Consider the following 25,409-nt stretch of genomic DNA (forward strand, 5'->3'; position numbering starts at 1 on the left):
TTGCAGATGAGATTTCAAGCTCAGATTCATCTTTTGTCTTTTAAAACTCCAAACAGAACAACTGATGCGCAATACGCTTTGCTGTCGAGTTGCAGGGGACTGTTTGAAGCTCTGAACTGGCTTTCGACTTTATTTGCCTAGTTGCTAACCTTAAAGCCAGGAGGTGCCATGTCTGCCAGCGCAGTGCCCTTGGCTCCAGTGAGGCACAGCGTAGCTTTACCACTGCTCTGGCCCTTTGCTAGAGAGCGGAGAAGGTACTTCTTGGGATGTTAAACATGCCCGTGGCAATACAAGAACTGTCTCCCGCTTCCCTGTGGCTTACTTTAGTGAGTAGCAAGTGCCAAAGAGCAAGTGTGGGGACCTTAAATTCATCACCTAACTGCATTTTCAAAAGGCCCGGGTGAAGCTTGACCTCAAACTGCTTCTGACTGTCGAAAGGAACAGAGTGGCTGACTGTCACCCTCCCCCGGTTCTTACCAGGCCAGCTTAGCCAAAGACCCAGCTTCTTAAGTCTCGCAGACTGAAGCCTCTTAAGCCAGCCTGCACAACAGCCTTTGGCTTCTAACGGCGTCGGGGTGCCTGGTTTTCTGCAGTTCTGCTGATCAGTGCCCGCCACTGCTCTCTGTTCAGCGTGCAGAGATACCCGAGGCGGCTGAGGGCCTGGAAATGTCTGGCTGAGGTCACCCAGAGTGCAATACTAATACAGTAAATGCCATTTCTGGTGACCAAACTTTTCCAAAGATCACTGCCCCGCGCAATACAAACATGCCCTGCACGACAGAAGCTATCAGCACGCAGACCTCTCGCCGTCTTTGTGAGCAATAGGTCTTAAAGGCAGCCACAGCTACGAAACGCTTCTCCACGCCGTTAGCCAGACCCTGAATGAGCCGGGCAGCCGATTCACCCAGGACCTTCCGCAGGTTCATTGAGACACAGGGATCCTTTGCAGCTACCCAGTACTTGACACTATTCCGAGCGTGCAAAAATAACACCCTCAGGGGACTGATGCTGTTAGCAACTCCATGGAGAATCTGGACCTGAAGGGGTGGCAGGAGGGTTTATAAACTTCTCTCAGCAGATGACAGAATTACTCTAGCAGGGACCGACGCACATAAGCCACACAGTGTGAATGCCATAGATGGCGAAACTTTAGGCAAGACCTGTCACCTGTACCTTGGGACATATACATAGCTCTTTTTATTCTGAATGATCCTTAAGTATATCAGAAAGCAATCATTTCATCCCCCGTGTGCCCCTGAGGGGAACGAGACAACACACAATTGTTGCAGGGAGTTAATAACTCAAAGAGATTTAGGGGTCTGGCACAGTAAATGGGGTAAGAGGCTTCAGATAATGCTGTATTTTTCCACAAATCCCACGGGATTTTAAAACAGCACAAAAAACTTCAGTTCTGAGCCTCGTTAGCCATAATAAAGCATGCATGAAGATGACAAACTGACTAGTTTTCCAAGACCCATCGCAGATCATCCAGAGATGCAATGCGCTTAGCGTGATAGGCAAAAGCAAGCGTGTTAGTTAGGAGGACTCCAGCACACGGCATTACAACGGCATGAGCTCTTCTGCCTCCCTGAACTTCCTCATCTGCAGGAGAGGGATCATCAACGTCACCCTCAGCTGCCTAGAAATATAGAATTGAAAGGTAGCACACCGACGCAGAGCACATTCAGCACTGGCACGTTTTCAAGGCCCAAAGTTCTCCTTACCCTGGGCAAAACCTGGGGTAAAGTCTGGGAAGGGTTAGAGAAAGGTCCGAGGTTTTAGGGGAATCACTCGGTACCTGTCGGGTTTTCCACCTGAGAGCGCTGAAGCCCAGCAAGGTTACAAAGCAGACGAGCAATTTTAAAGCCTTCCTGGAAACATACAGAGAAAATCCTCTGTCACGAGAGTTAAAAGCCTGAAGCAGAACATTGAGCCTTGCAGTTCATCCGCCGCGAGCCTTGGCAAGGTTGCTCAGAGCTCCACCAGCGCTGCAGCAGGACGGAGCCGATGGGACGCGCTGGTTCTTCCCGGGGCTGCTGGAAGGGTCCTGAGCCGGGCGGTGCCGGGATGAGCTGTGAAACTGCAAAGCAGAAACGACCGAGCAGCAAAACAACCGAGCTGCCGTTTCTGGGGTTATGATATCCGCTAACTGGAAGGACGCACGCACCTGGACAATATTAGTGAATAACATCGTCTTAAACCTTATTTTATGAGCTGACCAAAAAAAGTGACCCTCCGCAAGCACCTAGAGCTGTCGTTGCAAGGCAACAATTAACTGGACAGAAAAGCAGACGACAGAGACAACACTGGAAAAGCCACCAGACCCATCATCTCTCGGTCACTGACTCAAATCCCAAGCTCAAATCTCAGAGAAGGTCCTTCTGCATCTGAGGTGCTGCGCACAACTGCATTTTGACCAGGTTCTCTCTCATTTTGGCCAAAAAGAACAGGAGACTGAAGCCAGCTGAGTATTTTAAACCCTTAAAATCTTTTAAAAAAACCGTCTTATTTGCCCTTCTGAAAAGCTTCTAAATAATCCCTCAGCAGAAGTCTATTAAGTAACACAGTTATGATAGGTTAGGCCTAGTGAAGAACAGATTATTCAGTTTTTCTTTGCCCATCTGCTGTCCTGCTCCTACATGCCTCTTCTCCAGCTCATCAAAAAACTCCCAGTGTGTGGCTCCGGAGCAGATCACAGGAATCTCAAAAGTTGTTGAGATCGGCAGGGCAGGTGGAAAGTTAGTAAGATTTTTTATTTTTTTTTTTTATTTTCTTTTGAGTGAAAATCATAACCCTTTTCCCCGTCAGATGTTTGTGCAGGTCCTGGAGATTACTTGTGAAGATTTACACCTATGGTTTGCCCCTCATTTCTTATCAGAGGAGATTATAATCTTTCATGCGCAGAGCTAAGGCGGCAGAGGTAGGAGTTCCCAGCATAACTATTATATGACAACTCGAGCCTGATTTTATTAATTTAATACAGCCCTGGGCAAGAGCGTGAGACTATGCACATTTCTACAAGCCAGGGGGAGAAGCATCCTCCCAAAATCCAAAATGAGATGTTCAAGGTCCTGCAGCCGTTATCACATCAAGTGATTAAAAAAAAAAAAAAAAAAAAAAGATAGAGGGGTATCGGCGAGGGTCCTGCCAGAGTCAAACTGCGCAGACGGGTACAACAGCACAGACTGCAGGGCTGCCGCTGAGCTGGGAAAGGAGCCAGCAAACACTGCCCAAGGAACACAGTTTTGATGCGGGACCAGACAATAGTCTAGCGAAAAGCCCTACAGCCACAGCAAAATGTGGCGATAGGTGCCAGAGGCACAGGCAAAACCTTCAGCGGCGTTCGGGGCTGGCTGCTTCTCTCCGAAATCACGTTACAAGGGCAGGGTTAAACAGCACCGGGCACTTCTGGGAACTCAGCTGGGCCCACGCGGGGCAGGACATGCCCTGCACAGCTGCCAGTGCCCTGGCTTCCCCGGGACCTGGAAGGATTTCCACTCGGTCTCTGCTGAGACCGCCGAAGAAAAGCTTATTTGCAACTAATTGTTGGTGCCGAGACACACCCGCTATGAAGCGGGCTGCGAGAACAACAACAATTCTGCTCGCAGCGCCCGGGAACATCCAGCCTGGCCCACCACGGCTGGACGCGCTCCAGCAGCCGAGAGGGCTCCGCAGCACAAAGCCCCGTTCCTTGGACCACGACGTTCTCCTTGGAGAATTTGTTTTGATGGGTTATTGGCATCCCCCACACCCAGACGACAAGGGGAGGCTGCAGGAGGGTGAAGCGACCAGAAGGTTTTCTGCAAGACAGCGTTAACCCTCCGCCGCTCGCTGTAGTGTCTTGCATCCAAGAGGGAAAAGAGGATGGGTGCTTGCAACAGGATGTTCAGCTGCAAGGTTAGTTCAAAGTTAGTTCTGCTTGGTGGAAAAGTGAAGGGAGAACGTGCGTTTTGACCATGTAAGGGCAGACTGAGCACGGGTAGACACTGATTAATGCAACCTCCTGTTGACGACATAGAAAGGACAAAAGCTAAGAACTTGGCAGACCATGGAGAATGAGCTATTTTTTCACCTTAGGCATCACTTAGCTGATGGCTGAGCCACATTATTAAAACGTGCCGGAGAATATTTACTGCTGGGCATGGAACCCTAGTCTGCAAGCAAGTCGAGGACTCCATTCTCTTTTCAGACACTGATGTTGAACAAAAGACCACCAAAAAATGCCAACAGCGGAAGCAAAATGCTTCTGCATTCAATGTTTTTCAGTTTTCCACGGAACATTGGCTGAACTGGAAATTACATTGGCCAGAGAAAGAAACTGAAAGTATTATTTCCCTAATGGAACTCAGAATTGCAGAAATTAGATATGGGAAAGTCCTATTCGCTCATCCCAGTTTCTTTCTGCCTGTAGAGGATTGTTCCCTACAGTACATTTTCTGATCCACTGTTAAGTGACCAGCAGTGGGACTTCCACTATTCCCCCTGTTCCACATCCTGATGAACCTTCTCGTTAGGAAATGTTTCGTGATAACCAGACTTACTTTCCGCTGATTAACATCTTCTCCTTTATCCCCATATCATCTTATCGGCACATCCAAACCAGCTTTTCCTCTCTGAAAGACGATCGTGCTCTTTAGATACTTCTACCTTGCTCTCAGTTTTTCCCCCATTACTCTTGCTCAAAATTAATGTGCGCGCTCCATCCCTAAGAGCTGCACTCGTTAATCACTCCAGTCAGGCCCTTTCATTGCTCTCTCCTGAACTTGCAATGTTGCCAACGCTTTTTAGTATCAAATCACCTACTGAACTAAGTAATCTCAATAGCACCAAGGTGCGGGGATCACGTTCACCACTGGTAATGAAACACATGGGTGGTATTTTTTTTTTTTTATTTTTTAAAACTTCAGGAACTGTTTTGGTCTGTTCCATGTAAACAAAACTCATCTTTGTAGGCCTGAGGAGCAATGAGTGCACCCAGCGCTCTGCCCGCCTCTTCCCCACCTGGCAGCAGCTTTTACCCTGTCTACTTACAGGGTAAGTTCATAAAAGCCAGCGCTATGGCTGCAGCGCCGGTGGCAAACACCAGATGCCCAGCACATTCGTTTTGTCATGCTTGGATCTGCTGCTAGCCCCCTTCGCCTGGGCTTTTAATGTGAGATTGAGAAACCCTGTGACTCATGACCATTAGAGCCCATGGCACTTATTGCAAGCACGAAGAAATTGCTTTGGTGTCTCAGCCAACTTCTGAGTTGGATATTTACACTCTGCCTGCCGAAATCCTCTCTAGCAGTGCTAGAGAAGGTTGTCTCCCTGTGTCAGGCACTCCTGGGCCAGCACTGCGGAGCACAAAAGCCACCATCTCCCATATTGGGGGTAACTACATGGGAAGCTGAGGATGAACCATCTCTAACATCTGCTTCAGAGATGTTCAGAGAGCCACCGCAGTGATGCTGGCTCCATATAGATGAGGTGTAACATTCTGCCCAAGCAGAAGCCCCTGTCCGGTGGCTGTGTAGAGTTTTGGGGCAGCTCAGGGCACATGGAAGCCTTTGTCCAGGCCGAAGCTCAGGTGACCAACACGTGGCACTGGTGCAGCGCCAGGACAATATAGCTCAGCACTGGCTTGAATGGCCACTGCCTCCTTCCCTGTCCCCATCCTCCTCTCCAAGAGGGACTTGCAGAGCTCAGGGATGGCTTCTGAGGAAGACTATAAACCAGAAAAAAAAATCATGAAGTGCCACATCTGCATAGAGATATTGTCCAGAGTGAGAATACCTTAAAAATACATGTTGTGAAGTAGGCAGAGGAGAAGCCACCCGGTAGCTTTGAATGGAGCAATCGAGGTCTGAACCATATCTTCCGCACGAAACAGCGCAATGACCAAAGCAGAGGAGAGCCTGTGCTCAGCAGGGTGATGTTGCTGATGGAGACACAGTAACTGTGTCCTCTCAAGGCTAAATTAAGGCAGAATGATTAAAAGGACTGAAACCTGATGAGCAGCTCAGCACTAGGCTGCACCTCAGGTGCAAAGCATTTTAGCTGAATCAGGTTTTAATTCCCATGAAGCATTTAAGAGGAACTCTTAACTGAAGGTTGGCCAGCAGGGGGGTGAGCCCCCCAGTGTCACCTCCAGACAGCTTGTCCCCCTCGCCCTCCCCGGTAGGGAGGGCGCCAGCACCCTACCAAGTACAGTACAAAAAGTCAGTGCCCCATCAGGACCGCAGAGCCCTGTGCACCGGGAGCCAAGGAACCACACTTCAGAGCTCTATACCTGACCTGATTGCAACTGCGCGCACAACAGTCCTCCCGTCCCCAATTCGCCTCTATCTCTTCCTCCCCCCGTCTTTTCTTCTTCCTGGACTTTTCAGGTCAAAGACTGAGCACTCCCGAGCAGTGCAGAGGGTGGCTGTGATCTTCCAGGGAGCCTCTAGGCATTGCAAAAAATAAATGCTGCTAAACTTTAAGCTCAGCTATTACATTTATTTTTAAATGGCAAAGGCAAAGCATAAATGCAGATGTTTATGTAACAAAAACACTGCCATTTTGTGGTTGGAAATAGATTTGTCAGCGACTTCATCACCCGGAGCAGGGAGGGGGGCAGACGCGAGAAGGGCACATTGTTCGGAGCAGCATTGGACCTGCTCAGCAGGTTTCAGTCCTTCCAGAGAAGGGACCTGCTCAGCACCATCAGAAGGACCCAAGGCAGTGCAGGACATGATAAACTGGAGGCGTTCAAGGCCAGGTCGGGCAGGACTTTGAGCAGCCTGGTCTGGTGGAATGTGTCCATGCCCATGGCAGGGGGGTCGGAACTAGATGACCTTTAAGGTGCCTTCCAGCCATTCTGTGAAACTTATTTCCAGTAAGACGCATCACAGCCAGTGCTCTTGCACCGTTGCGGCTCAAAGCCCGCGGTGTCACCCTCCCTGCGCCCTGCTGAGGGCCGCGCTGCTCGCAGTAGTGCCAAAGAACAGACTCAAGCTGTGGGGTCACCACCAATCCCTCACATAAATATCCCATTGAATCCTTCTCCAGTTTGCCACTCCCCAAATACTCTGTACTGGCGGGATTCAACCTCTAGCCCCACGATGTTGTGTGCTAAGTTGTTATTTCAGCAAAAGCCCTTCACAAGGGAATGCAGGGAGAAGCAAGCAAAAAACCAGAGCCCTTCTCCTCCAACTTATGCATAAGTTACTGTAGTTTTCTGTCACTCTTTCCATAAAACCATCTGGTAGATCCAAACCCCAGAGGATCCTGCTGGAGTACCGACTCTTCTCTCTGGTGAGTTGTCAACACCAGCTCCACCTCGGTAGCAGGGACAAGCTCCGTGCTCACTCATCCCCAGGACAAACACCTTGACATCAGTTGTTTAGAGAGGATGACCCATAGCTGAGTTATCAGACCACAAGAGCACTTGGGGATACCAGGCAGGAAACTGCCTGTACTGTGTTTAACTACCTACGTTGGGCCCTAATTAAAAGCTGTTCAGGATCGATTGGTCTGGAGCCAGGAGTGTTTTCAGTGGCTCTACAAAGGATCAGCAGGGTGTTTTCACAGCTTTCCAAACTAAATCCACATGCGACAGATGAGCACAAGCTGCCTTAGGACAACACAGTGACTTTGCTTTACCCCGTCACACGACAGTGCGTCACCCCGCTGACGGACCCCAGCGCCCCACCTATTCCTCAGCTGCCCCGAGAGGGAAGCTGCTCACCAGGGACGTTTGGCTTGTGAGAAGATACTACTACAAACCAGTAGCAAGGGCAGCTGCGTGTGGCACCAAAACTCAGGTTTCTGTTCCTGCACTAACCCGGACAGTGAAGCCTACGGCAAAGCTCTCCTCTGTGCAGGACGCAGGGGTCAGGGTTCTTGGGCCTGTCTACAGCTCTGGATGTTCCTGAAATATTAACGCCAGCTTGAGTTTAAACAAGGAACCACGTTCAGTTAAGTTTTCTGTGCCCCTCATTGCAGCAGTTTAGGAAAAATGCGGTTCTTTACATTCTGATTTATCAGGGTCTGCCAGGATCCTATCTAGGCTAAACACTTGCTCAGAGACCTTTTCACGGAAGAGAAGCGCTAGATAAAGAACCAATACCCCTTTTCCTTAGGAAAGAGCCAAGTACTTAGCCCAAACTCCTATAATTAGTGGCAGAACTTGTCAGCTCTATGGCCAGTGATCACCCAGGGCACGGCAGACAAAGAGCAGGCGCTTGCGTTGCTCTGTGCTGCACTCCATGGGTGTCGGGGAGCGTACCGAGAGCCGCATGGTTGATGTGTTTTTCCATCCACACTCCTCAAGCAGCGTACAACCAGCCAACGAGGTTTTAGTAAGAGACAGGTGCACTCTGCGAGAAAGAGCATGTGATAGACCACAGGCACGACCATGTGTAAATAGGAAACACGTTGTATGCATGAACAATTACTCTGTGTTAATGCAGGAGTAGTAATGCACCATCTGCATGTTTCAGAGACCCACTGGTACGTCCTACTGCAATATTCTCACCGTGCTTTGGCTCAGGGGCCTGCGCTCCGCCTGCTTGACTCCCCTGCAGAAATATCTCCTGCGGGGAGGCACTGGGCCCTGCCTCATGCTACCCCTGAGGCAGCGGCATTGCAGGCTCACAACCATCAGTGGAAAAACTCAGAGGAAGCAGGGTAACACCAGAAAACTGCTTTCTGGGAACAAGGCAATCCCAGCCGTTAAAACAGCAGCTTGAACAAAAAAGGCAGATAGTTCTACCCACCAGGCCCCCATGCAGGTGGCCTTCTCCCTCCCCAGCCCCCTCCGTGTCTCCTGCTCTCAAAGCTAGAGGAGTAAATTGCTTCCGCTCATTAGCATTTGACAAATAACCACAGAAGGAAAACAAGTCCCCAGCAGGATATGAATGAGCTCAGGCCTTTATTGCCATCTGACTACACCAAACAAGCATGTCATCAATTTTCCATGCTCTGTTGCACCGTTTCTCCCTTTTGGAGAAGGATGAGCACCCTCGCCCACTCGGGCAGGTTCAGAGTGGCCAAGGCGAAACAGAACAGCAAGAAGGAACGATCTGAGAGCTGCAAGACAGGGGCAGAGGTGACACATGGCAGCTTCTGAGCCTCTGGGCACAGATACAAGTGCCAGGGTGGCTCTGCAGGACGGGCTGTGAGCAGCGTGCTCATGCATTGACCCTTTAAATACTAACCGTAAGCAAGGGCACTGGCTCGTGGGAATAAATGAGGGGACCCGAGGCAGCCTGCCTAGCTCAGATCCTGGGTGGAAGGAGGCACAGAAAACCAGTCACCCATTACCCCTGCCACGGGGTCAGCACTGGCTGCTTCTACCATACATGCACCGTGAGACAAAGACCATAGGCATTTGAGCAGAACCATCCCCTCCATTTATTTTTCATCTGCAGTAATACTGTGATGGGCTGGCACTAGGTCTCTGGCCAGGGATTTAGAAGGGGGAAGAGGGGGAGTGAACTCCATGAACTCAGCTTTTCTCAAAGCCGGTGTCTGGCACGGTCCCGTCACTGTTGGGAGCTTTCACACCGAGTGCATCACAGGAGCACTAGGTCCCACTGTGGGCCTTGCAAGGGTTGCTGTGGAATTGAACATTTTTCCTTCCAAAAAGGACTGGGGACTGTCCCTGGGGCCAAATGGCTCCCATGTTCTACTGCAAAGGAGCAGGAGGTACATGAAGCATTTCGGCACCTGGCCTGGGATCCGTGGGCCGTGGAAGGGCAGTTTGGACTTACCTGCTTGCTTCAAGGATGGCAAGAGCAGACAAGGTCCTTAGTGGAAATCAGGCAGGTTTTCCTGTCGAGTTTCTGTAAACACAATCATTTCAGGCAGGATTGAGTCAGTAATACTCACCGAGAAGCAGAAGAGATGATTATCTTCACAAGCAAGCAGAAGGCACACTGTTTATGAGTACAAACAGAAATAGGCTCACACTTTCATAAACTCCCACTCACGCATAATTCAAGTGTTAATAAATGGTTGGGTAGCTGAGGTTTTAATGAGTAGTCAGCAGGGAGGTTAGGAAAGCAGTTATAGCCAGGAATGTAAGTGCTCATGAGGAAATCTTGGGAAGAGCTGCCATGGAGCGCATAAATAAGAATTAAACATTAATCAGGAAGAATTCAGGCCAATCCAAAGTTAAGTTTTTCAGGTTTTTCTTTAAACTAAGAAGCATTTCATGTTGAATCAAAGTAATTTCAAGTCTTTTATTATTTAAGATTTAAAAAAACATGGGCCTGAGCTCCAGGAATCGGCTCTTCAGTTCATCCTCTTGCATTGTGCCAGCTACTCCTGGGAAGAATGACTTGGAAAGGGAACTTGTATGCTGTAGACATTTTTCAGCCATTCACATTTTCAACCAGACTCTCTGCTGTACATCTAGTTCTCAGATCAAATCCGGAACAACAGAAGGGAATCCAGGGAAAGGGATGGGGGATAGCTGCTTCTCTGCAGCCCCAGGGAAGCTGGAAGGTCCCTGTATGTGCTCATCACCTCTGCAGGTAGAGGGAAGCTGCCACTGCTTGAGACTCCCTCTGCTTTCTGCCATCCTCTCTGCACCTCACACCCTGCTCCCGCCTCTGAATCCTGCCTACACCTTCTGCTCATGAGGCTCAGCCCCGCTCCTCCAGCCAACTGCCCCTCCATGGGCACCAGCAGGGCTCCTGCAGCCGCTTCTGCGGAGCTCAGTAAACAGCAGGGTTCAGATAATCCTGGGTACAAACCCTTCCTCAGTGCTCTCCTAAAGCACTGCAAAGAAGGGGGTGTAAACAGCACCCTAAGAAAGCACATTTATCCTTGCATTAACTGCACCATGAGAAGCATCTTTCCTTCCCATGAGGTGGTCAAAGAGGCCAAGGAGGCAGCACAGGCCAATTAGGAGCTCAGGACAGAAGGGATGCCCCGCACCCCCCCAGCTGCCTTCACCCACCCAGGGCTCCTGCCTGCAGGGCTAGCGAGCCCTCGAGGCTGGGCTGCACACCAGTAACCCACCCTGCACCCCAGTAACCCACCCACTGCCTGGGTCACAGCTGAACACCCCCCCCCCCCGACACCCCCAGCCCTGCAGGGCAGCAGAAGTGACCCACAGAGGAGCTCGGAGACCCCAGCCCCATCAGACAGGCCGGCATCACCTTTCAGCAGTGCCACAGGCACGTCTACCCCGCCGGGTCTTACTTTCAGCTACCTCTCCCCCAGTTAAACAGCTTGAAGAGAATTGTTAAAAACACCCCTCCCCACATTGCCAACACAAACCTCAGCAGCAGCTCTTGCCACCACCTCCAAAGCACACAACCTCCCCCCCCGCCCCCCCGAGTGCCTCTTTATACCCCTCCAGGCTGGTTCCTCATCACACCGTTCCCATCCTCCGGCTCTCCCGGGGCAGGTCCCTCCTCTGCCCCAGGCTGACCCAGCCACCTTAAAGGGACAGCCCAGCCAGCCAGGGCTGTGTTAGAAGGGGTTATTGCTGCCAGGACAATGATACAGAAAAATACGGTCCTAACAGGATGCTAAACTTTGCCAGTGCCTCCTCCGGTTTCATCAGTGCACCCCCACTGCTCTCGGGGACTGGCTCCGGCTTCACACAAAGTGGTTCTGCTGTTCTGAGAAATTATAAAAACAAACCAGTTCCTGATGTTTCTTGTCTGATCTAAGTAAAAGCAAGTGGCCAGCTATATATAGATCTGATTGACTGACATCTCAATAGCTTCCTGCCTGGCTTTCCTGTGTGTCATGGTGCACAGATCCGACTCCTTTTTACGTGGGTGTTGCTTTTTTCAGTGCATTTTCACGTCATAACGCCAACTTGCAAACACGGCCATCATCACAGGAGCCCTGGTTTTACCCACTTCTCCCTCAGTGCTGTTTCTAACCCGGGCGTAGCCCCCAAAGCCAAGAGGAACCCAGCATCTGGGTCACTGCAGCCCAAGGGACAGAGACAAAGCAGATGCTGGAAAAATCAGGTCCTGTTACATGACTTTAATAGCGGTGGAGGGTCCCTTGCACAGCTTCTTCCAGGCACTAGTTTGTTATTTTCCTAAAAGCAACCCATGAATTTGGTTCTCATTTTCATCTGCATTTTACAGCGCAAGAAACCAAAGTTGTGTGAGGTTAGTGCAGGTCTGTTGAGGTTGTGTCAGGGCTGCTCAGGTCCACCCAGAGGCAGCGCTAAGGACCAGAGCTGTAGTTTGGAAGAGGAGCTGAGCTCTGCCCAGAAGACCCTGGGCTGGTGTACGGGCGATGGAAAGAGCCAGGATGGTAGGACAAACTTTTTTAAAGAAAAAGCTTTAGAGGGGCTATAAATCATCCCGTGCAAATCTGCTCTCAGACTTCAGAGGGTGACTTTCCTTCACAGCTGGGGACTTAGAAGATTTTTCTGTTAAGGGTAATTTTCTAATAGGGTTCATTTGCGTCAGCAAGGCTTGTATGAAATGGGTGGTGTAGCCTGAACCAACCTCTGATCCCTGGGTTCACTCTCACGTCTCCCTGAGGCTTTCTTGACTCGCAGCGCTGTGCTTGGAGAGGAAAACCAGTCTGTTTGTAACATAACCACCTGTGTAGGCAGCTGGAAACTTCCTGTGAGCTCACTGGTGATCAATGGCTTCTGCTGTCTCATTTTCACCTGCCTGAGCAATTGTCAAACGTGTGATGTTCTGATCCTGGACTTTCCAGAAAAGGGAATCAATATGTTTGGGTGCAGCGTCCTTGTACCTAATCGCTGTTTATCCCAGGTAGCTGGTGGAAATTAGTAGCACGTGAAGAAAGCCATTGACCTTCCACTGCCCACTCAGCACTTCCTCTTCCTTGACTCGTGAACATGACTCATGAGCTTGACTCTGCAGCTAAAACCAAGAGCTGCAATCCTTGCTCCTCACATCCTTCAACCCACTTTCCTGGGACCTGCCCTCCCCTGGGACCAGGCTGAGCTCGGGAAGACCTGGCAGTTGTCTCGTCCCAGGAGCTGAACCTGGGGGATTCTCCTGTCTGGTGTCTGGGACGCCTCGATGCCTGGAAGCATCAAAGGGTTAGGAGGTTTGCTTTGGTCCCAAGCACTGCTTCCAGTTAGGGTTTGATCTACGGGGTGTTTTCATTTGCCTTCTGTGTCCCAGGCTGGCAAGTCTGCCAAGACCCCACTTTGCTTCATTTGATGAAAGGGGCTTCACAACTCTGGCTTGTTTGTGCTGCGCCTGATACGGTTTACGCTGGTCCCGCACCCAAGCTGCAAACGCCACTGATGGCTTCCTGTTGTGGTTTCCTGCCTCGGCGGAGCCTGCTCTCCCTTCCTGTTCTCATCAGGGGGTTAATTCTGGGCTTAATGAAGACAGCAAATGAACAGATAGAGAAAGGTCTGGTTGCCATAAATCCAGCTCCCTGTGGAGAGCTGCCGCAGGCTGAGCAGAGCAGGGTGCACACAGCGGAATGGTTTCTGCTGAGCGGTCTCCTCCTGACCCCTCTCCCGTTCCTGCCCATACAAAGCACATATCCAGCCAATCCCTTCCCAGCTCCAGCATTCCCGAGGCTGGCAGGAGGCCGCCCTGTCGTTCTGCTGCTGAGTGGGCTGTGGCAAGCTGGGTGAGACAGAGCAGGGCCGACCACCAACCCAGGCACAGCCCCAGCCACTGCCTGCCAGCAGAGGCCACTTCTGGAATAGCGCAGTGGGCCCAACTCATCGGGCAATGACTTCTCCCATCATGCTCAGAAATGAGAGTTACGTTGGGAAGAATCAGGGCAAATACCCAGTGTGCCAGCCAAAGAGCTGGTGTTTCATTGGATCATAGACTTGTTAGGGTTGGAAGGGACCTTAAAGACCATCTAGTTCCAACCCCCCTGCCATGGGCAGGGACACCTCCCACTATACCAGGTTGCTCAGAGCCCCGTCCAGCCTGGCCTTAAAAACTTTCACGGGGGGCTTCCACCACCTCTCTGGGCAACCTGTTCCAGTGTCTCACCACCCTCATCGTGAAGAACTTCTTCCTAATGTCCAGTCTGAATCGACCCATCTCTAGTTTTAATCCATTCCCTCTAGTCCTACCATTACCTGACATCCTAAAAAGTCCCTCCCCAGCTTTCTTGTAGGCCCCCTTAAGATACTGGTGGGCCACTATAAGGTCTCCTTGGAGGCTTCTTTTCTCCAGACTGAACAACCCCAACTCTCTCACTCTGTTTTCTTGATTCAGAACGCGAGTGACGCATTTGCGGGAAATGCGGATGGAGACAAACACTCTGATCTTTTTTGGGCTCAGCATCTGCGCAATGACAAAATCACAGATCAGGCTCCAGGGAACAAATAAGACCCTTCGAATATGATAGCATTTCCATTAATCACCGAAAACTGGCTTCTGGTTGTGGGTGGGATTTTAGATGATTCGATACAAGACCGATAGCTCTTTGGCAGAACGGGTTCTGCAGTGACTCAGTTAAGGAAGTGCCATTTCTCATTGGATACCCACCGCAAGCTGGTGCTGCAGCAGCACGACGGTAGGTTCGTTTCTGGTTTTAGGCTGTTCTGAGCAGGGGGATTCAGTAACTCTCGCACGTTGCAGCTCGACAGAGACAGTGGGATTAAACTCACTTCGTGGTGATGGCTGGCCACGTCTGAGCTCCGGCCTTCTCTGGAGCATGTGCGCCATGTAGAAATAGGAACTGCCAAACAGGATCGGAGTATCGGCCAAATTCAGAAACCAGCCAGAGTCAGGTATTGTGGGAAAAAAACCATAAATTTTTCAAGAGACAATTAGAGGAAGGTTTCTTCTTGTTCTGCCAACTGATGGTTAATGTCTGCCCAGAAGCACTTGGGTTTATCTTTATCTTCCTTTGCTGTGTTTGGTGCCATTGTGTATTTAAATGTTTTTTAGACACTTAATTTCCATCTCATGTTTTAATCTTATTCCATTTAAGATTTTGACCTTATAGACCCACATGGAAAACCAAATTTATTCAGAGAGGCAAAAGAATTTCCTTTTATTGTGAACAGGGCTGGAGAGAAAATGGTAGGAAGTGAAAGCTAAAAACTTTGGTATGGATGTAAGAAGCACATTTTTAATAGTGAACGTAATTAACCACTGGAACAATTCGCTCTAGGATTGGGTGCATTCTGTATTGCTTGAAATTTTTAAATCAAGATCAGATGGATTTTTACTTACACTTTCTATCTGCATTCAGGGCGGGACAGAGGAATCACCGTGGGATTCTCTGGCTGGGGATATGAATGCACCCACTGCTACTCTCCATGTGCTGTTTGAAGCGACCCTACAGATAGTCAGCTGAGGGCTGAAGAACTTCTAGGCAGACCAGCCTGAATTCCAGTTAACATTTTTGCAAAATTATGTGTCAGTGAAGAATTTTGTTTCTCTCTTCCAGATCGAGCACCAGCAGCGCGTGAGCCGACCCAAGCAGTCCCTGTAAGCGTGCAGAGATGCCAGATGCTGCTGCTCACCTGCCCTTTTACTACGGCAGCATTGCCAGGTCAGAAGCGGAGGAGTACCTGAAGCTGGCGGGCATGTCGGATGGCCTGTTCCTGCTGCGGCAATGCCTGCGCAGCCTGGGGGGGTACGTCCTCTCCATGGTCTGCAACCTGCAGTTTTACCATTACGCCATCGAGCGCCAGATGAACGGTACCTACGCCATTGCGGGGGGCAAAGCACACTGTGGGCCGGAGGAGCTCTGCGAGTTTTACTCCAAGGATGCCGACGGGCTCTGCTGCACCCTCCGCAAGCCCTGCAACCGCCCCAGTGGTGTGGAGCCCCAGCCCGGCGTCTTCGACAGCATGAGGGACAATATGGTGCGCGAATATGTCCGGCAGACGTGGAAACTAGAGGTACGGGCCATTGCCGAAGATGTGTGGGACTGTGCAAGGAGTGCTCCCCGGGGGCTTGCTGCCGCTTGCTGCCCTGACCTCCTCTGTCGTTGTTGTCCCCCTCCTACAGCACGGTAAAGCAAGGTCCTTGTCCTTGGAAGCTGCTGGCACTAAGAGCGGTCTTAAATCTCTCACTTTTCCAGTTTCTTCTTCCGAAACAGGTCTAAACATCTTCTCAAGCCTTCATACCCTTCCTCTGAACAGCTCGTGCTGCATCTGCTCTGCAGGGCGTTGTAGCTCTCTGCCCGCTTTGTGAGCACTTCCCCATGTACCATTTCCCCCCTGCAGCACATGGGACACTTGCTGCAGTCAGGCCATCGCGCTCCACGTGAGGTGTCTGTCTCCATGACATCGTGCTGAAGATGTAATGAAACCAGGCTTAAATTCTTGCTCAGGTTTTCCTCACTCTTTGAAGTCAGCAGAGGTTTTGCCTATGAGACAGAGGTATCGGTTAGTGGATCAGGTCTGTCTGTTATTTAAATTTAGAAATAGCTACAGACAGGTTCCTGCATTTTATTGCAGACTGGAATATATGTATTATATGTATAAGGCCAAACTCTGTAAATGGTCACACTGGCAGCCACGTAATTAATTTCCTTCTGCCTGCTGTCACCTCAAGAGTGTCTGCTCAGACACTTCCAAGTCCTCGCAGAAAGGTGGCTCAGGCATTCTCCTTACGGAGCCTTTCTACGAAAGATCTCTAAATTTGGCCTATTTTAGGCCAGTGGTGCTTGTCAGAATGAGGTATCCGTAGGGTTTCTCCATGAAGCTGATGTGCGGACACGGGTCGATAACACAAAGGACATTGCCACCTACTGGCAAGCGAAAAACTACAGTTGGTTATAAAACCTGTGGGGCCAGTAAAATTAATTGAGGGTCTCCCACATGGTTCCCAGACTACACTGCTCTGCGGGTTGTAGTGCCTGGGGACAGCGAGCAGCCAGGAAGGCAGAGGGACCAGAAAGAAATCCTGCAGTCCCAGGAATGTGAGGCCCTGCGAGACTGATGTCGAGATCCCCCATACAAATGTGATGCCTTCTCTCTTCCCTCACCAGCAAGTCAATGGACTTCAGCTGGGTTCGAGGGTTGGGACCACTTTAAACAAGCACGGAATTCTGCTTTGCAGCAGCACAGAATTCAACCCACTATTGCTAAAGGCATGATTAAGGCCACAGGCACTTCAATTTTGAGGCCTTCCAAGTTTCCTGTGTCTTCTGCCCAAAAGGGTGCAAAATCAACTGTGCAGAAGCCACGCGGCAATGCAGCAGAGTGGCAGGAGGTCTCATTTCTCATTCTTTTCCAGGGTGATGCACTGGAACAGGCCATCATAAGCCAGGCTCCGCAGGTGGAGAAGCTCATTGCCACCACGGCCCACGAGAGGATGCCCTGGTACCATGGCAGCATCGCCCGGGATGAAGCTGAACGGAGGCTCTACTCAGGGGCACAACCTGATGGGAAATTCCTGTGAGTATGCAAAACCCTGGCAGATGCTGTGATCCCCGGGCTTTTCACCATTTCCCCACCTCCACGACCCTGTAGTTACATGTTTCCTGTGGCAGTTCCTGAGAGCAGGTTTAGCTGAATATGGTCAGACTGCAGTTACAGATCTTTCAAAGACAGGATCTGACACCTCAAAACTGTTACTGTCCAAAGTGTCTGACTTCCATGAAGAGCCAATCTTGAGCTTTATTTGTTTCTCCTGTTCAGATATCTCTAGGAAGTATGCTTGTTAACGCACCAGATCATATGAGATATAGGGTTCAATGGGTGAAGACATTTAACACTGACACGTAGACAATGTATGGCCAATAAAATACATGAGAAAGCATTTGCTCTTCATCTCTGCCCAGGGGAGACAGGCCTCCATTTAATTATCTCCTGTATGAGTTAGGGAAAGAGCGAATTAGCTGGAGAGGGTGGAGGAGAGGGGCAAGAGACTGAAGGTAAAGGGTCCCTCCTCAGCCTCGGCAGAGGGGTGTCAGGAAGGTGGCGTTTCCAACAGTGGGGTGCAGGGACACCTGACCAAGTGCCCACCCAGCGACCCACCACCGCTGCAGCCATGATAATTTGCAGGTCAAAACCTAGAGCTGCTTTTAATTTTTCTCCTTCCTACCAGGCTGAGAGAAAGGAAGGAGAATGGTACCTACGCCCTCTCCCTCGTCTACGGCAAAACAGTGTATCACTATCGGATAGATCAGGACAAGTCCGGCAAGTACTCCATCCCCGAGGGGACCAAGTTCGACACGCTCTGGCAGGTACGGTACCGCGGGATGCTGACCACCAGTGTCCTAACAAAGCGAAGGCACTTTCCCTTGTAAGAGCTGCCCATGCCTTGAGGGACAGGAAAGGCCATGTGGAGCTTCAAAGGCTTTAAGACTGCACATGGGTCTTTGTAACCCTTCCAGAAAACCCTTACATTCCCTGGGTCTGGCTGTCTGTCCGCTCATTGCATTCATTTCTGTGCACTCCTAGAGAAACAGAGCTAAGTCTGGGATATCGCTGCAGCTCTGAAATAGTGGTGCCTCTACCTTTGCCTTCATGGCTTACACCAGTGTGGTGCCTCTCCAAGGAAACAAGAGGATTAGCGCTTTTAATTTCTAGCTTTAAGCCAGGGTAATTGAGATGGTTATATTAATTACACTTGCACCCCATCAGCAGACGTGCAGCCACAGCGCACACCTCGGACCTCTTCCTGCAGCAAGCCCCGATGAGATTGCTCGTCCCAGGCTGTCCCTCCCTCCCATGTGTCCCCCACGCTGCTCCTGGAGTGGCATAACTGTTGCGTGCAGATTGCCACTTCATTTTCCAAGTGACTGACTTCTGTGCAAAGAGTAAGGGAGGCCAGAAGTCTTGAGCCAGTTGCCAAAATCTTTACATGACTGAAGATCCAACTGCTGGGAGACACATCCTATCACCCCTGAGAGTCAGGGGCTTTGGGAAGTGGAGAGGGCTGTAAGGTCCCGGCAGTCCTCCTGAGGCTGGGGCAGGGTTTTTAGGGAATGTGACACATGGCCTGGCAGCTCTTGGCACTGCTGGGGAGTCGCATGTTCTCCCCGGAGCCCGGCTCTGCCCCGTGGCACACACCTCGGGCCTGCTCCAGGGGACGGATAGCAGTGCTTCCTCCTGGGAAGGGCTGTCTGGGGGACAGTAACTCTGTTTTCCTGAATTTTTCAAATTCCCAGAACTGTTTTCACTCTGAATTTGATTGAAAACAAAGGCTTTGGGGCATTTTTATGGAAACAGAACCACGCCAGACTCCCAATTGCAGATGAAATACGAGCCAGACAGGGGGAGAGGAGAAAGCCTGGTCTCCCTTGCAGTCTGGTGGCCAGGGGCTGGGCTGGTCGTCTCCAGCCAGAGTCAAGTCCCCACTGTGCTTGAACCAGGGGTTGCTGCAGTGAAAAACTGCCTGGGATTCACAGGGCTAAGCCCAGGATTCCTCTGGGAAAGCAAAACGTTTCTCTCACGCTTTATCGAACACAACACGACTTAAAAACCCTTTCTGGCTGGGACAACAATAACATTACACTGAAAATGCCCTACCCAGCTCTCCTACTGGAGATTTTCCTTTAGTCTTTCTTCGGTCCTTATCTGACTTCCCAAGTTCTTCCCAGCTCTGGCAGATATCCAGGTATGCAAGCACATGCTCTAGGAGATCCCTGAGTGCATGGATAGGAGAGGAGAGAAAGAAATGGTCAAGTCCCCGTCTGCCATAAATCTTAGAGAAATCATTACCATAAGCCACACAAGTTGCCTGCAAAAAAAAAACCAACAAAAAAAAAAGGATTATTTTCTCCTCTCAACAGTCGCTTTTTCTTCCAATTCCTTTCCCAGTTGGTGGAGTACCTAAAACTCAAACCGGATGGGCTGATTTTCTACCTGAGGGAAACCTGCCCCAACCCCAACATGCCAGGTGAGCCGACGTCTCCCAGTGCCATCCCTGGCCTCGCTTTACCACCCAGTGGGGCCAGTTTGAGCAGCACCAGCCCAAGATTCCTTTACCGTGTCCGACCTTGCTCAGACCCTGGTGGTGAGGGAACGATGATGTCTCTGCTCCTCTGGCAAACTGGGCAAGTCTCATGCCATGTTGTCTGCTGAAAAAGGCCGCTCTCCAGGCCTGGCCTAGGGCGTCCCAAAGGTGGGAGCAGATGGGGGAATCAGTGCTCCAAATGGATTAGGGAACTTCTAGTGCCAAACAGATGGCTTCTGAAAAATTACCTGCTTTTTAGACAGCAGGAAACAACACGTCCTGCAAGACTGGCTCCTGGTGGGTCCCTTGAGCTGAACGCTCAAAACCACGGGTCACTTTGTCCTGGCCCAAGTATCAAAAATGTCACTTCAGAGCCTGCCCATGGGATCCCCGCTCTCCCGGGCAGGGGACTCTGGGGTACAGCTCAGCCTGTCCCTGCTCTAGGACTGATGGAAACTGTAGGGTGCTCCAGTGGGTGTGCACCTCCCAAGGGCTGCTCCGGGAACAACACCCACATCCAGGCATGTTGCCACACCTTTTTTGGCTAAGGCTGTGGAAACCAGCCTTTGGCGGGTGAGTCTGGGGTCAGACCCAGGCATCCACACAGTTCTTCAAGGATGCTCTGATCCCGCTTGGGGCACAGGCAGATTCTTAATAACACCTTCTCTCTCCTGATTCACAGCGTCTGCAGCACCGGTTCCACCAACCCACCCCTCCGTGAGTGTAAGTTCCGAGGATGGTCTGTTTTATTGGTACCTCAGTGGTTTAATGTTATTGCATTTCAAGCTTGCTGATCAAACTCTGTTCTTCTCTAAAAGGCAATAACTCAAATGGAATATATTAAGCCCAGCTGCAAAGTCTTCCCCTTTCCAGCTTGGATGGGGACAAGAAATAGCTGGGCACAGCTACCATTAGAGCTGAAAATGGTTTCCATTCATACTGTGCTCCTTGCAACATGTGGGCCTGTCCTCAGGGAGCCCTCTCCCCCCTGCCCTCATGCCAGGCAGGAGCGAGGAAGATGCGGTCGGATTCTGGGAACGCTCAGCCTTGCTGCTGGCCGCTGGCCACCAGCCATGTCTTTGTGCTCCCTCTGTGTCCCTGGCCTCGGGGTACGTCTGTGCTCAGTCACCGCCCCGAGTGCCGAGCAGTGTTGAAACCAGCCAGTTTGGGCTATACCGGCAGCCCATCCCAGAGCCCAGCGGAGGCGAAATAAAGGCCTGAGCGTTCGCCCATCTCAGAGAGCTGTCACAATCTGTGGTGGGCTTCCATGTCGCAGTGACTCTACTGCGAGCAGCACTGGTGTTCAAAGCTGTGCTGGACAAATGTGTGCTGTACCGCTTTGTCGCTGTCTGCTTTTGGGCCAGTGGCTGTATACAGTGGCGGTGTGTGCTCCTGGGGGCCACCCTTCGAGCAGGTAGGTGTGCCAGCCACAAGCTGAGCTGCCTCCTGGCTTCCCTTCCCTCCCTGCCTCAAAACAAGCTGCAGAGACTTGGCTGGGATGACCCCTCCTGCTGCAGGAGACTTGTCTCTTTGGGATGGGGAAAGCAGAGGGGACAGAGAACAAAATGCAGCCCTGTGTGCGTGCCCCTCACTGCTTGGGTAAACCCTGAGCCCTCAGCACCTCACCCAGCACAGCCCACGGGCTGGGTTACTGGAGGGCGATCCTGCATTTGGGCTCCACGGCAGTGAATCCCCCCAGGGTCTGATCCCTGCTGTGCGGCTGCAGTCAGGGTACCTGCCAGCCGGGACTGGAAGGGAAAGGTTGGCTCCATACCATGCCAGTCTCTTGTGCCCAGCTCAGGGCATTTTAGAGGGAGTCACCAGCGGGGCTCTGTGCACTGCAGAGTCTCGCCGTCCCTCTCCTCTCCCATCTCAAACTGAAGCAGTTTCCCCTGGTGCATTATCCACTTTATCCCTGTTTCTTTTCCAGAGAAACCTTGGGCCTCTCAATGCAGATGGATACACACCAGAGCCTGTAGGTGAGCATCTTTGAAAGCCCTCTCCTCCTAACAAGAGGAGACAGGACCTGGGGATGCCACAGGAACCATGGGGAGTTCCCTGTCACATCTGTATCACTTTCTGGTCAAAGAGCTGTGCTACAAAGCCCCTTACCCAGGAGCATCCCACTCATTTCAGGGCCCGGAGACAAGATTCTCGCAAAACTGTTTGCCCACACCTGGCACCCAATAAATCAAACCCCGTGCCATTCCCCATCGTACCCAGTACATCAAGCCCTGTCCTATTCCCCATCTTCCATCCTGCCTACTACATCTCGGTGTATTCAGTTACGTTTCAGTGGGGTGAAGTCATGCACATGCCCAGGTCCTGCAGGGTCGGATAATATGGAGTGGGAATGCTCAGACGCCTCTCCCCATCCTGGCTCCTTCAGCAGCTGTAACTAGGAGAGGCCATGGGTTGTGAAAAGGAGGGAGATGCCCAGGAGGGAGGCTTGAATGCTGCTGCTTGAAGGAGAATTGCCCAAGAGTCTAGAGAAAACCTTCCTAACCAGTGAGGGAAAGAGGGATGGCGAAGGATATGTTGTTTACATCTATAAAAACCTCTATCTCTCGGGAAGGTGCAGGAAAGTCGCGCCTGCTGCCCATGGACACCAGTGTCTACGAGAGCCCATACAGTGACCCTGAGGAACTGAAGGATAAGAAGCTTTTCCTGAAGAGGGACCACCTGATGATTGATGAAATGGAACTGGGGGCAGGAAACTTTGGCTGCGTCAAGAAAGGAGTCTACAAAATGAGAAAGTGAGTGTCGCCCTGAAGGATGCTGAGGAAACAGGAGGAGGGTGCTCCAGGCTGAGCTCAGAGGTGTCCCCAGCTATGCTGTTTCTAGCTAGATGGACCCTAAAGTGATAATGGGGTGGAGGTATAAGAGATACTCTGGAAGGTCAGTGATGACTTTCCACAGACTTTCAGTGACAGCCTCATTGTCCTGAGTGTAATCTGCACTGCACACTCCTGGGCATAGGACTGCCACTTCTGAAGGCTCAGAAGAGCAACTCCATGCTTCTGAGGTCATCTTTGTCCATGTCAGGGTGAAGGAGTGAGACTGAGGACATGTGCGATCCTTGCCTCTGTTGCTGGCTGTCTATGAGTCTACAAAGATGGCCCTTCCGCACTTTGTGCCTGAGTTTCCCCCTTGGAAAATGGCAATGATGTTGCAGATCTCAGTGTGCGGGGTGATGTGCCTTCAGATCTACAGATGGCAAATACTGGCCTATGCTTATAAGCGTGAGGTGATCCTTTTCTCTTTGGCCTTCTAGCAGGCCCGGGATACCAGCGTTGCAAAGGGCTCCACCAAAACAGGCTTCTGAGAGTGCGGTTTAGAGACCAAACAGTATCATGTGAGGATTGGTTTGCATTCCTGACTGTGATACATGAGTCCAGCTGCTGTTTCATTCATCCCATGTGTGCTCCTCTTGCACCCTGTGCAGGAAGCAGATTGATGTGGCCATAAAGGTGCTGAAGAGCAACAACGAGAGAACAGTGAAGGACGAAATGATGAAGGAAGCCCAGATCATGCATCAGCTGGACAACCCCTACATAGTCCGCATGATTGGGGTCTGTGAGGCCGAGTCCCTGATGCTCGTGATGGAGATGGCTTCTGGAGGGCCCCTCAACAAATTCTTGGCTTCCAAGAAGTGAGTACTGAATAAAACATGGCTGGCTGATTTCTGCAGTTGTCATCAAACTCTCTGCTGCCAGGGGAGCCTGGCTTTGTGGGTGGAGGGAAGGTGATAACAACAGAAAGAGATGTCTTTTCATGTGATATAATAAGGACTGATGCTTCTGGAGCAGAGATGTCCATGTTTATTCTCCCTTGGAGCTAAAAAACTTGGAGGGGACCATGGTGTACAGACTAATAGCAAGTCCTTTATTACTGCATTGTCCTTCATCTTCCCCAGAGACGAGATTACAGTCAGCAATATTGTGGAGCTCATGCACCAAGTATCCATGGGGATGAAGTACTTGGAGGAAAAAAACTTTGTCCACAGGGACCTGGCAGCCAGAAATGTCCTGTTGGTCAACCAGCATTATGCCAAGATCAGTGACTTTGGACTCTCCAAGGCTCTTGGAGCTGATGACAGCTACTACAAGGTATGTGTAAGCACAGTGAAGGATCCAGATAGCTATCAGGAGCCTGCCTAACTGGGGGGCTGAGACCCCCGAATCAGGGCGTCTGGACTCTTCCCAGGAGCCCTGCTCCACGGCCGCATCACGCTCTGGCTGGTCTCACTGCTGTGACATTAAAAGGCGCTTTGCAAAGCTCCGCGTGGCAAGGAGAAAATTCAGATGGATGCAGAGGCAGCGAGGGGGATGTGGTGCAGTGGGATGACAGGAGAGAGGAGCCAGGAGAGGAGCCAGAGCAGAGAGCAGGGGAAAGAAGGTGATGAAGAGCGAGCCAGGGCTCATCTTCCCAGCAGTGTGCACCAGTGCATGACCACACCAAGCCCCAAGGCTGGGCTGTGGGAGGGGGGTGGCACCGCAGAACAGTGTTCTGCACCCAGGGATGGCTGAGCAGGGCCAGCACGACAGCAGGGCCTGGGCTTGGGCCAGGGCTTGGGGCTCAGGGCTTAGGGCTCAGGGCCTTGAGCTCCCAGACCAGGGCAAGGGTTTTTTTTCCCATCAGCGTGGGATTGAATATGACACAAACATTTAGCAAAGCAGAATTCCAGTTTAGCTCAGAGCAATCTGTGTCTCAGTGGAAATATTCCTCTTTGCTTTGCTACAGGCCAGGACAGCGGGGAAGTGGCCCTTGAAATGGTATGCCCCCGAGTGCATCCTCTATCACAAGTTCTCCAGCAAGAGTGATGTATGGAGCTACGGCGTGACCATGTGGGAGGCCTTCAGCTACGGGCAGAAACCGTACAAGGTGAGGCAGAGCTGGGTCCATCACAGATGGATGCCACAGTCTAGTCTCCTGCTCTAGGAGCACAGTCTCCTATCTCCTGTAACAGGCGGACACACACTGAGAATACAATTTCTATTTCCTCGAGTGGGTGCTCTTCCCACTGTTGAACAGAGGGGAAAAGGAGGCGGGCTCACTTCCACTTTACAAAAGGCACAAATTAGATTGTTTGGATCCTGCAGCTTTGTGTTCGTTTAAGGGAGAAGAAAGAGAAAACAAAATGAATTAATCTGGGTTTGAATCAAAGCAGATCGTCTCTTTGATCCTTCTGCTCACTTGCAGAGCTGAAAAATGAGTTGCTCAGCCACTGCTCTGGGATGGGGGCTGCAGGCTGGGCTGGCCACAGCGGGAGACCCCGGGTGCCGATGTTGAAAACAGTGACTGTATGGGATGCATAGTGCATGGATCCAAAGCCCAGCTCTAATCTGTCTCTTCTAATCCTGTTGCCAGCTCGAAAAAACATTAAAGCATTTTACCACTTGATCCTATCCTAGAAAATGAAAGGCCCAGAGGTCATCAGCTTCATAGAGCAAGGGAAGCGCATGGACTGCCCCACGGATTGCCCGGCAGAGATGTACGCCCTCATGCAGCAATGCTGGACCTACAGGTAAGGCTTTTACTGTCTCAACCCTTTCCTGGGCGGCAGGTCCATCAGAACCGCACACG

General features: G+C 51.1%; 2 protein-coding genes across 4 annotated transcripts in view; one reads left to right on the top strand and one right to left on the bottom strand.

The window, feature by feature from the left end:
• Window positions 1–11,391, bottom strand: part of ADAMTS10 (ADAM metallopeptidase with thrombospondin type 1 motif 10) — an 81,494-nt gene extending 70,103 nt beyond the window's left edge. The window contains exons 1-2 of one of the 3 annotated variants that reach the window (XM_063357850.1): window positions 11,328–11,391; window positions 9,738–9,809 (exon numbers count right to left, since the gene is read on the bottom strand). The gene's annotated coding sequence lies outside the window, so the exon portion shown is untranslated. Of the gene's footprint in view, window positions 1–9,737; window positions 9,810–9,855; window positions 9,960–11,327 lie in introns of those variants that run through there. The other 2 variants (XM_063357852.1, XM_063357855.1) reach the window with 2 other exon arrangements.
• LOC134526212 (tyrosine-protein kinase ZAP-70) overlaps window positions 1–25,409 on the top strand; it is a 29,381-nt gene that overhangs the window by 2,788 nt on the left and 1,184 nt on the right. The window contains exons 2-12 of the mRNA XM_063357856.1: window positions 15,358–15,814; window positions 17,157–17,317; window positions 17,970–18,108; window positions 19,688–19,766; window positions 20,506–20,546; window positions 21,754–21,802; window positions 22,399–22,579; window positions 23,269–23,475; window positions 23,740–23,932; window positions 24,567–24,707; window positions 25,238–25,350. Coding sequence (XP_063213926.1) covers window positions 15,413–15,814; window positions 17,157–17,317; window positions 17,970–18,108; window positions 19,688–19,766; window positions 20,506–20,546; window positions 21,754–21,802; window positions 22,399–22,579; window positions 23,269–23,475; window positions 23,740–23,932; window positions 24,567–24,707; window positions 25,238–25,350 — 1,706 coding nt within the window. The 5' untranslated portion in view covers window positions 15,358–15,412. The remainder of the gene's footprint in view (window positions 1–15,357; window positions 15,815–17,156; window positions 17,318–17,969; window positions 18,109–19,687; window positions 19,767–20,505; window positions 20,547–21,753; window positions 21,803–22,398; window positions 22,580–23,268; window positions 23,476–23,739; window positions 23,933–24,566; window positions 24,708–25,237; window positions 25,351–25,409) is intronic.

Source organism: Chroicocephalus ridibundus, chromosome 22, assembly GCF_963924245.1.
Source record: "Chroicocephalus ridibundus chromosome 22, bChrRid1.1, whole genome shotgun sequence".
Classification (NCBI taxonomy): domain Eukaryota; kingdom Metazoa; phylum Chordata; class Aves; order Charadriiformes; family Laridae; genus Chroicocephalus; species Chroicocephalus ridibundus.